This window comes from Hordeum vulgare, chromosome 5H, assembly GCF_904849725.1.
Source record: "Hordeum vulgare subsp. vulgare chromosome 5H, MorexV3_pseudomolecules_assembly, whole genome shotgun sequence".
Classification (NCBI taxonomy): domain Eukaryota; kingdom Viridiplantae; phylum Streptophyta; class Magnoliopsida; order Poales; family Poaceae; genus Hordeum; species Hordeum vulgare.
This window is the reverse complement of record NC_058522.1, coordinates 24205226-24216741: the sequence shown is the minus strand read 5'-3', so window position 1 is coordinate 24216741 and position 11516 is coordinate 24205226. Positions and strand designations below refer to the sequence as shown.

Below are 11516 nucleotides of genomic sequence, written 5' to 3'. Positions count from 1 at the left end.
TCCAGCGCCGAGAAGATCCGCTACGTCCCTTATTGTGTTTTGGACGGTTACTTCCATTACAATGACGACAAGGGGTACGAACGAATCCCAAGTAAATTTTTCTATGGAATATAATCCCACATATTAGAATCCTCGAAAATTACTATGAAATCCTTAAAATCAAAGATGCCCTAAATATATGCAACTAACTTAAAACGCAATAACAGGGAAACACGGGATTGTAGCGGCATCCAATATTGAACACACGACTGCGATAGAAAAAGATTTCCTTTGAAAAAGAAAAATTGGCCAGATCTCTTTTTTTCTCCTTTTGGGAGGGGGCATCATTGCTATTTTATTAGAATCAAATGACGGTTACGTCGTTCACTAGCTGGCTAATTAAGAATCCCCAAGAATCATCTGTCCAACTATTATATTACACTTACAAAAGCTAAGGGCGTGGACGACAGGCCTGACAAGGTCGATGCGCCAGTACTTGCTTTGAAGATGGGTCGGCGGAAGATGGCGGTGGCGGCCTCTGTGAATGTGTCGGATCGATGTGTGACCCAAAATCGGGCAATGACTTGGTTGAGACCTCCGGCTTTAGATGTTAGGCTTTGGTGTGAGGTCTGTTTTGTATTCGGCTTGGACTTTCGGCACCCCTTCATCAACTGGATACGAGTAGCGACAAAATGTCGCCACGATGATGACTTCCAACTTACTATTATATTACTTTGTAAGATCTCTGTGAATAATTAATAAAACGGTTGCATGCATCATCTAGGTGTAGAGCCCGAAGGTCATCCTTTTCAAAAAAAATACAAAAACTAAATTTAGCTAGCTCATGAGACTAACAAATTTGCATCCCGAAAACAATGATTAAATATGACCTTTCCTATTAACGTAGTTGCATCTGTGTATTCTGCAAAAATAGCTGCAGCTGCATCCCACTATTGATGTTTTCCTTGGCAACACTTCACCACATTAAGTGAGTCGGACTCCACTCTGTTGCCCAGTCTGTTCTCCAAATTCAACCCGTCCCACATCACCATGGCTTAAGTAGTGACTGTGTCCGCGGCATAACGAATAAAATTGTGATGTGCCGCTATGAATTGTCCTTTTTCATCTAACAAGATTGCAGCCGTTGCACGTGCTCCAACTTAATAAATCTCCCCTAAGGTCTTCTCCATTTATCTTCAATCAGATCCCGCTTTTGACTCACAGACTTTACATAGTTACCAACCATTGCCAGAATTGAGGTGGTCCACCGCAGAGCCGGAGAGCCCGATTCATGATGAGTATGACGCCTTCCGCAACAACCAGTGGTAACTGTTGAAGTGTATATGTGAATTGCGTAATCCTTTCCATTAGTTCGGACTTTTCATCAGTTTGGACTTTTGGTTGCGTTGGCTAGTGCATAAAACTTAACATGGTATCAAAGCTTAAAGTCTTGAGTTCAGGTCCTAGCTTTCACAGTTTACTCAAAAATTGTTGTCGCCCCCTATCTGTCCACGTATAGGCCTCTTGAACCATATCTCTGAGTTTGTCCACGTGTTAACTCTCCGCGTTACACGTGAAAGGGGGTGTTGAAGTGTATATGTGGATTGCGTAGTCCTTTTCATCAGTTCAGACTTTTGGTTTCGTTGGCTAATGCATGAAGCTTAACAGTAACAACAGCCTACTGCAATAATATCTTTATAATTTAAGCTTGACATTATACCCAAGGGTTCGTCAAGTTCTAGGAGAAGGAACTCAAACACTGCTGAACTAGATCTGTACCAAAGAAAACTTGATATAGCAAGAATGTCCGCCCCCAAGAATTTTGTCACAGTTCTTGAACCACTTAAATAGAAAAAATAATGTTCCCTGACCAGTCACGAAATGGGAAATTAGAACAAAGTGACTGGACTTGCTATGATCAGGAAATTTCCATTAAATCTTATACCATCTCAGAAGTTTACAAACACGAACTACCATGGTTTCTTCTCCATGTTCTTTGAATGACTATTTTACCTGCAGGTACAAATAACAGCACCGTATTAGCTCCTAATTCTCTACTGTACAATACTTCCACTCCATACAGTTGAGTAACAAATTACATCTGGTACATCAATTAGCAAAGTCGGAGAAAGGAGACCTACATGCAGTTTAGGATTCAACACACCATGCCCATACAACAATCAGTTAATGAAATATGAACTTCTGATATTAGCATTCTTCAGAAATTACTTTCGCCACCAAATGTAGATGGGGGATGGACTGCGTCATATGCTGGAAATTCCTGTCAGGGTCCATGAATGTGAGAAACTTAACAACATACAAAGAAAAGATGGATAAATAAAAGCAGCATGGCTTCTACCTATATGGAGATTTAATATCCGTGGCACTTGAGTAGGGACAATAAATTGCTAACAACATAAGAAATACAATAGCTAGATGACTTGAAAAATTCAGCATGGCATTAGAAAGCGAGTTATGGAAGCCTACTTGATTTCTCTCCTTCATTTTATGTTCTACAGACTTAAATCATATACCAAGCACCAAATTTTACTTTTGTGCATCTCCTACTTCGATTTCATCCATTTCCAATCTTCATCCGCATGATGATACTTATATACAATATGGGTAATGGCTGGGGTTAGTACGCAGAGCTAGCCATCAGAAATACCAAATCACTAATTATCTACTACCTCTGTAACTATATATAAGACGTTTTTGCAGTTCAAACTGAACTGCAAAAACGTCTTGCTGCAAAAACCGTCTTATATTAGGTACTACAGGTGAAGCTAGTAATATTACATCAATTTTCATGAATAGCATGGCAACGTCAGTACATTAAGAAGCACTGAGCAGTATCTGCATTCTGATGTTATTCAGTTATTGTTAGGACAAGCTACAGGCCTACAGCCTGCTTTCACATGTCAGTCCTCCAGTTAGCTGTGAGGAAAGAAAGATGATATGTTTGGCAAAGGCAAGGATCTCTAGTAACAAAATGTTGGGAACTTGCAGCAACGTCAACAATAGGCTAATAGACATACTAGTATATCCCAATAACCCTTGTATGCGCACGGCTGTGTTCCCTAGGGGGTGATTTGGTTAAAGGTACAACCACATGCTTGTTTTATGAGAGGTATAACCACATGTTGACCAAACTAATTTGTATCGAGTAAATTGCAGCATGGATTTTAAACTTGTACTAAACTAAGTAGGGCCCTAAACTCAAAACTAGTTTTAAGTCCTCAAATTAAATGGCTTGACCAGACCCAGAAGCTGTTTTGCCAGATTGATATGACATTTCTTTCCCGTCTCCCACCCTTGTTCCGATATTTTGACAGACGACTTGGGGATGCTAAATTTTGAACAAGCTGTCACGGCCACTCATAAACCTGAAAAGCACGAACTGGCATGGCGACAAACGAACTCAGGCTGTGCTGCCATATTATGCGAGGGGGCACTGACCACACTATTAGCAGGTCACCATCCTGAGCACGAAAGATCAGGAAAAGGTGCTTCTATCAACCGCAATTGCCTCGAACTTTATCGCAAGCCAGATGTCAGGTCGCATTGAAACCAATTGACGGCATCACATACAAGCTATCAAGCACATGCATGTATATATGAATGCTTCATCAACTACTTTCTTTCAAGCTGCTTACTTGACCTGTTCAAGCCTAGAAACAAGCATCAGGCAACATGTTTATCGAACGGACTGAGTGAGATTTCCAGATGGACAATGAGCAGCCTACATTGTCCTGATGTCTGGTGTGTTGCTGCCCCATGGCATGCCCTTCAATCCTACAGTCATCACCCACAACTTATGCAGCCCAATCCAGGAAAGTAATGGCCACCTCGCCAATCTGCCTGAAGTTAGGCTACAAAATGCCCCCGCTGCCATTTTGACAGATCACTCGGACTCCAGCTTCCTCAACTTGTTTGATAAATATATATATCAACCGGCAGCATAAGAGGGGGAGAGGCTGGGAGGAGATACCAAGGCAGCATTTTGCCATGAGGGAGTGCCATGCCACCATGAAAAAACCTGATTTTGGACATGATTAAACAACTTATACGCATTTGAGACTTTGAGGACCTACTAGGTTTTTAGTTTAAGGACTTCACCTGAACTAAGTATGCAATTTCAAGTACCGGCATGCGATTTACTTGTTTGTATCAATAGGCATGTTATGAAGCTTCCTTATCGTATCTACTCTTAATACATGTCACCTTCAACTAAGAAAAGGTCTAGATTCTAGAGTAGGAAGTCTGTCAACATACCTGTGGTGCTGGTGCACACTGTGGAACGGAATGCATATTTGCATGCCCTTCAATCTGACTTGCTGAAACACCAGTAGCAGGATACTCCTGGAATAGATGTAAGGTGCAGAAAATTTATCATCATATACCTAAATACTCCCTCTGTAACTTAATACAAGACTTTTGACACGACTATAGTGTCAAAAAACGTCTTATATTAAGTTACGGAAGGAGTAGATAATAAGGTAATAATTAAGATTAAAGCACAAGACTCAATGGTAGGACTTCTACCTGGTAGAAGAAAGGCCTACCAATAGATGAGTTTGTTGCAATATCTTCTGTTGCAAAATACTGATTTTGATTTGGTTGGTCGACAAAAACTGACTCGGCTGACGGAGGCAAAACCGCTTGTTTAACATTTCCTACAAAACAACATAGTGATTTATTAGACACATACTACTAAGGACTAAACAAATTACAATTCATGAGAAACAAAAGAGGAATTACTTGAATTTTTATCCTGCTTAGATAACTTTTTTTTCCTCTTCTCAGCTTTACTTGCATCTTTGTCCTTTCCTGAGGGATGTATATGCATCCTTTTGAGTTCACATACACTTTCCAATGATTTTTCTCCATTTTCAAGCACGTCAAGAACAAGTTTTCTTGTATCCTGATGACCTTTGCTCTTCATCAGCAAATCATAAACAAACCACATAGCCCGGTTACGATATGCAAGCACAGCCTCTGTGGAATCTTGTTCTGGAGACTGGTCACTTGGAAATACATAAGTTCCTTTCCTCACATATTTTGTCCATCGCTTTAAAACATAACTTTCAGGAATTTTATCAAGATTCTTGAGACCAAGTGCATTCAGTGCATGCAAACAAAGTATGCCCATCATCTCAAATTTTTTGCAACTACAGCTCAATTCCATGGTAGAGGTGTCAAGGTAAACTAGACAAACTTTTGGACCACTTTGCATAATGAACTCAAATCTATACAGTGTTTCACTGCATTGCATTTCCTGGTATGAAGTTCCACTGCATCCGTCTAGAAACTCTGTTTCAAGAGACTTGTAGACTTTATGTGTGTAAACTTCAGCAGCATGTTGCAAAATACTATTCTGCTTAACTGAAGACTCTGGGGAAATCTGGTTGCACTGAATATCATCTACAGATTCATTTGTACGCCAACTCCCAACCAGTTTATCAAACTCAAGAGCAAAATTAGTGGGTGAAGTTGATTCATCAGCAATGCTGCCCAGCACATTGTGTGAACTAAAATTCATATCCAGTGATCTAATACCACAATCAAATGCAACTTTGTGAAGAGCTGTGCACCATTTATGCCTCTGCTCAAATAGATCAGTGAGCCACTGGTGATCCTGCAAATTATGCTCATGAAGCATCATTGCCCATGTTTCCTCAAACTCTGCTTCTGACTCGCAATCTTTCATGCATTTCATGAACATGCTATGAAATGTTCCAGAACCATTTGGTGTATCCAAATGGGCCTGTAGGTTCTTTTCGATATGCCACTGACAAAGACAATGGCGTGTCTCTGGGAGAATGACTTCAATTGCCTTTGAGATAGTTTCATTCTGATCAGTAAATATTGTTTTAGGCGGACAACCACCCATTGACTCTAAGAACGATTTGAGTAACCACTCATAGGATGTCAACGACTCATCTAACATAAATGCACAGCCAAACATAACATTTTGCATGTGGTGATTAATACCAACAAATGGGGCACATATCATATTGTACTTATTGGTACGATATGATGTGTCAAATACCACAACATCTCCAAAACAGTCATAGTCAACACGACTTCTACCGTCTCTCCAAAAGAAATTAGTCATTTGGCCTTCTTGGTCTACTTGCACATCCCAATAAAACATACCTTGTTCAATTGTTCTACGCTTCAAATATCCTACAAGTGCTTCTGCATCCTCTGGTTCAAGCAGTGCGTAACTTTGGATGCTAACCTGACTATGGCATTCAGCACCGTCATCATGTGCACGCAAACTGCCATGCATTGATTGGATTTCAGCATTCACCATTGCATTCAGTGTACCTGGTTTTGGAATCGAAAGGATCCTCACTGATCTCAGTAAGTGTATCTCTTCAGGCGGAACCAACTCATGATTATGCTCAGGAATTATCTGAATAACTCGCCACTGACCTTCGGAATCAACTCTAAAACGGACCATCGCTTTGCAGTTAGTTCTGGTCTCTGGCTTATTAAAGTTTGCCTCGGTAAGCTGCTCATCATCCTTTAAACCTTCCTTTGAGCAGTAATAGTCTTTTGTTCGAATAACTTTGCTCCCTGTAAAGTAGTACTGCTTTCCCTTTCGCACACTAAAACCCATACGGTGCCCATACTCACAGTACAGTCTGTAAGCTTGTTCCTCGCTATATGCAACTTTAGTGCGCAATTCTTCAGTAAACTCCTCACGGCTTGGTATAACAGAATTATTTTCCTGGTCTTCTTCACTTCTCACAGAATGTTCCTCCGTTTCCTGTTCTTGGCTGTCAAAAGCTACTTGAGCGCCATTTTCAGTAGCATAGATGATTTGCACCTGTCCGCTCTCTTGAGCTTCATGCTCGTCGTCTCCAACATTCTCCAGACAGATCGTGTCTCCATCAATCTCAATAGGGACGTTAGTACCTTCCATTTCTGCAACATCGACCACAAAAGGCAACATATTGGTCACATGCCAAGCAAAATTTAATAAGAGATAAAGTCAACCATGCGATATAACAAATTTAAGGATGCGTCAAACATAAATGAGAATGAGGTACTGAAGTACTAGAGTACACTAACTTTTGACTTATTATAGGGAATTAAGGCATGCCCTTTGGAAACTGAACGGAAGAGCCTAAGTGTACTATACAGCCGTGTGAGTTAACCGTTACCTACAGTTATCCAAGCTACTGTCGCCACATGATGCACATAATCCTTAAGCCCCTAGAACATCAAATATGTTGCTTATCATAATCACGATGCATACAGGTAGTCTATTTTCCAAGCTTTAAATTTCCAAGATTTACAGCATATTCCATTCTACCAGGTTAGAATAGACACGCTACATGGAGGTTCTCTAGTGCAGCAGAATTATTGTTGTTCGGCAAACAAACTGCTATAAGACACAATTAACTGGATGGATGGGAACGCCCCAGAAAGGGGAAACTGGATTGGATTGATCACAGCGACATGATGCACCCTAGGACAATCAACCAAACTGTGCTAGAGTTTCTGTACCAGCAAAGGACAACAGCCTGGAATTAGATTTGTGAAGTTTTTTTAGCAGGAATTAAATTGGAAAACATATAGTGACCCCCCCCCCCCCCACACCCACACACACACCACCACCACCACCAAACCTGGTCTAGCTGCACCACTGGCCCTCACCTACTCCAAGCAAATACAAGTAGAATCTCCTCCAATGGTGGAACCAGGATTTTCAAAATGGCACGCGGAATTACAATTTATTTTATTTTGTGACATATAGTACAATACTCCCTCCGTTCCTAAATATAAGTCTTTTTAGACATTTCAATTGGGGACTACATACGGAGCAAAATGAGTGAATCTATATTCTAAAATATGTCTATATACATCCGTATGTAGTCCAATAGTGTAATCTCTAAAAATACTTATATTTAGGAAAGGAGGGAGTATAAGATATGAAAGTTTATGCTAATAGCAAGGAAACTACAAATTGTTCTTAGGGCCTGTTCGAATCACAGCCAAAGCTACCATGCCACAAAATAGGTTTGCCCGGCGAAATTGGTGGCTGTTTGAACTGGTGCCAAAGAGTTGGCTGGCCCGGCACAGCCGCCGCAAGCCCATGCATTTCTCGCCAGCACGCAAGCAAGCCGAGGGTGCGGTGAACCTTCGCCAAATATTGGCATTGTACACTGCCATGTCTTCCTGCATGGGTCCCATGTAATTATCTATTTCTTCATCATGTGGTGCATACCGTAGGATAGTTTCATTATTTTAGAGTGTAGCTGTTCAGTGGGCCCTCATGCGATTAGCAAGTACTCCTACAAGTCTCTGCTCTTGTATAACAATTTCCAGCAGCACCAACTATGAACCATTGTCTGCCTCATTCTTTTTCTTGTTCAGGCATCTTACCTTTTAGTAGGAAACTGTATTTTAGTTTCATTTTTTTGTCTATATATCTTATATAGACAACCCACACTACAAATCATTAAATACCTAGTTTGCTGCAAATGCGTGCTTCCACATCACTTTAATTACTGACAGCCCTTCGATCTATATTGTGTGAGCTGAGGCACCGTTGGATTCAGCAGCAACTTAGGCCCCTTTTCCACCCTTACTCACTCAAACAGTAACCTAGGTGAAACTCTTCGCAGTCCCAGCATTTCCATTCCAACATTTATTCAGTCTTGATTCTTGTCCTCTTTATACAAATTCCACTCCCACCCTACATACCCATGTATCAGCTTCCAGGTCCGCACATCGTCAGTCTGGCAGCTAGCTCTGTGCTGGATTAGGCATGTATTTCCGGCAGGCTAGCTCTGTCCATGTATGCTTATATTTTCTTCATATATGCAGGAACAGCGGCACTGGATTTTCTTCACATTTTCGGATTAGAAGTATATGTATTTGAATATTCCCAAGACTAGTATAGCCCTCACGTCTCAACTGGTCGCAAACTAAACATAGGACAATTTTGCCAAAATTTTGGATGGTATAATGGCTACAATCCAAACAAGAACAGCTTGCTAAAAAAAAACTCTACTTTACATAGATCAGTGTATTCATCCAAAGAATTCTAGTTAGATTCGATTGAATGCTGCAATGAATCAAACAGTAAATTATTAACCAAACATACCCTTAGTAACAAAAAAAATCTCTATTTTACAAAGATCAGTGTATTCATCCAAAGAATTCTAATTAGATTTGATTGGATGCTGCAATGAACCAAACAGTAAATTATTAACCAAACATACCCTTGGTAACAAAAAGAAATCTCTGTTTTACAAAGACCAGTGTATTCATCCAAAGAATTCTAATTAGATTTGATTGAATGCTTGTAACGAATCAAACAGTAAATTACTAACCATCTTCTATTCTCAGCTGGAAAGATAAAAAAGAAAGAAACTGGGGAGTCAGAACACTCACGGTAGGCCGGAGGGATAAATGTTGGCCTGGGCGCTACCGGTGGCACATCAGCCGGCGCATCGCCGAGGAGCCGAGGACGGCGCAAGCGCGAGGGCGCCGTGCAGGCTCGGGGGCGGCAAGGAACGAGTGGTGGCGCACTCCCTTGGGGCCGCGCGGGCAGCGGGGCGCGCTGGCGCTCGGCTCCGGTCCAGACGTCCGGTAGGGTTAGCGGCGCTCGGCCAGTCTACTCTGTTCTCGGTTTTGTTTTTGTTTTTTTGAGCGGTGTCTGCTCTGTTCTCGTTCTTGCGCCGCGCCGGACCATAGGGAGGGGGGATGAGAGTGGGGCGCCGTTCGCCGGAGTGGGTCGCTGGAGTGGGTCGCCGGAGGGGTCGGACCGGGCCAGGAGCTTGCGGGGAGGGAGGGATGGAGCCTGCGGGGAGGAAGGAGGCGTTGTGCTCGGGCCGAGGGAGGGGTGGAGCCCGCGGGGAGGGATGAGTCGTCGGGTTCGGGCCGAGGGAAGGATCGCCGGAGATGGCCTCGGCGGCGGCGGTGGGGGGCGAACCCTAAAAGCAGCGAGCGACAGAGGAGAGGGAGGAGCCTTGTCGAGTGCGTGAGGAGCTGGGGTCTGGTCGAGTGCGGGAGGAGCCTGGGGTCGGGTCGGTGACATTTTGCATGTAAGAGCATCTCTAGTAGAACCCTCAAATCCTTAAATATAAAACCAGTTTTAAGGGTTGAGAATTGCCCAATTTTAACACTTTTAAGAGTTGAAAAACATATTCCGTTATAAGGGTTGGGTTTGAGGGTTCTACTCTTTGCCCCAACCCCAACCCTTAAAACTGTCATTTGGCATTGCATAATTTTCACTAGAAAAACATAATAAACCTCCAAACAAACACGGAAATAAAGATCATTGATGCATGGTTTAATAGTTTTTACATCACACAATCATCATCTTCCCCCTCTACTCGGCACCATCACCAAAAAATTACACTTGGCGCCATTTCCTAGACCACTTCCACGTCCATCAAGCACCTCCATTGTCGCCGGTGGTGGAGTCTTCCACACCGCCATCGCCACCACAACTCATCGGAGTGTCATCTCGAAGAGTAGAGGACGCACCACGGAATATCCTCTTCCTCTTCCGCGATGTCCTCCTTGTAGTCCTTCCACCATTGCAATTGTTCTTGATCCATGTCCTTCTTGAACATCATCATGTGCTCCTTCTCTTCCACCATGAGTTCTTTTCATACATTTGCCTCTTTCACCTTGATCATCCTCTCCTCCAAGTCGGCCTTGCGCTTTGCTTCTTCACGCTTTGCTTCCACTTGTGCAAGCTTGACCTCTTTCTTCTTCTCGGTGATAAGAAGCTTCGTCTCCAATGTCTTCGTTGTCAATTCCTCTCTTGCCTTCATCATTTGCTCCATCTTCTCCCTTAGGCTTGACGCCTCTCATTCCATCTTCACCCTTACCTTGCCCTTCTTGGTTCCCTCGGGCTTGCCCAAGTTCCTCTCCCCCTCCTCATCTTCACTATCATCCATCCTAAGCATTGCCGACTTCTTGGGTGCGGTCTCTTGATCCCTCAACTTCCACTTGTCAAAGGTTTGAAGAATTGCCCAAGCATGTTTAAATGGGAATGGCTTGCCCTTGGAAGCGGCCATCTCCTTGTACCTCATGCCGGCAATTGTCTCCTATCAACCACACATAATCACATAAGAACACAACAATAGCCACACATAATCACATAATCAAAATAGTGAAGAGATATGTACTCACATAGTCACTCTCCACGGTTCCACTAGGTGGTGCATCCCTCACTTGGTCCATGTCCGCACTCAAACGAGCACAAGCGGGCTTCATCAACTCCCACCGGCCTTGAAGCGACCGGTAAGTGCGAGAGATGAACCCACTATTCTTCGGCTTGATCCTACAATAGTTGTCCTCGATCCTTTGCCAATACAGTTTACCGGTTTGGTCGGTGCCGGTGATTGCATCCATCCCCACAGCTGCCCAAGCACGAACCAAGAGGATATCTTCCGCCTCGGTGTAGTTTGTCGACCGCGTGCGTGGATGGGAAGCGGCGGTGAATGCCTCCTCCCCTATCTCGGCCACCTCCTCCTCGTCATCCCCTTCATCCTCCTCATCTT

The 11516-nt window shown here is 42.9% G+C and overlaps 1 protein-coding gene across 6 annotated transcripts; it reads right to left on the bottom strand.

The window, feature by feature from the left end:
• Positions 1–1753: 1753 nt before the first annotated feature.
• On the bottom strand, positions 1754–10010 carry LOC123395683 (protein FAR1-RELATED SEQUENCE 12-like). 6 transcript variants are annotated; one of them, XR_006609810.1, is made up of 6 exons: positions 9394–10007; positions 4741–6915; positions 4525–4655; positions 4255–4341; positions 2121–2260; positions 1754–1992 (listed from the first exon to the last, which is right to left on the bottom strand). XR_006609810.1 is itself a non-coding variant. In XM_045090716.1 (5 exons), the coding sequence occupies exons 2-4, from the start codon at positions 6911–6913 to the stop codon at positions 4304–4306; spliced, it is 2322 nt and encodes a 773-aa protein (XP_044946651.1). In that variant the 5' UTR covers positions 6914–6915; positions 9394–10010; the 3' UTR covers positions 1754–2250; positions 4255–4303. The 6 variants fall into 6 exon arrangements, 4 of the variants coding, with proteins under 4 accessions (XP_044946651.1, XP_044946650.1, XP_044946647.1 ...); XR_006609811.1 differs by having other exon boundaries at positions 2121–2250; XM_045090716.1 differs by having other exon boundaries at positions 1754–2250; positions 4545–4655; positions 9394–10010.
• Between the last annotated feature and the right edge of the window lie 1506 nt (positions 10011–11516).

Coding starts and splice junctions, on each gene's coding strand:
- LOC123395683 (XM_045090712.1), bottom strand. CDS start 6,913: ATGGAAGGTACTAACGTCCCTATTGAGATTGATGGAGACACGATCTGT. Junction 4,656..4,740: donor TAAGCAGGATAAAAATTCAA/GTAATTCCTCTT, acceptor GTTGTTTTGTAG/GAAATGTTAAACAAGCGGTT. Junction 4,342..4,524: donor GTAGGCCTTTCTTCTACCAG/GTAGAAGTCCTA, acceptor CATCTATTCCAG/GAGTATCCTGCTACTGGTGT.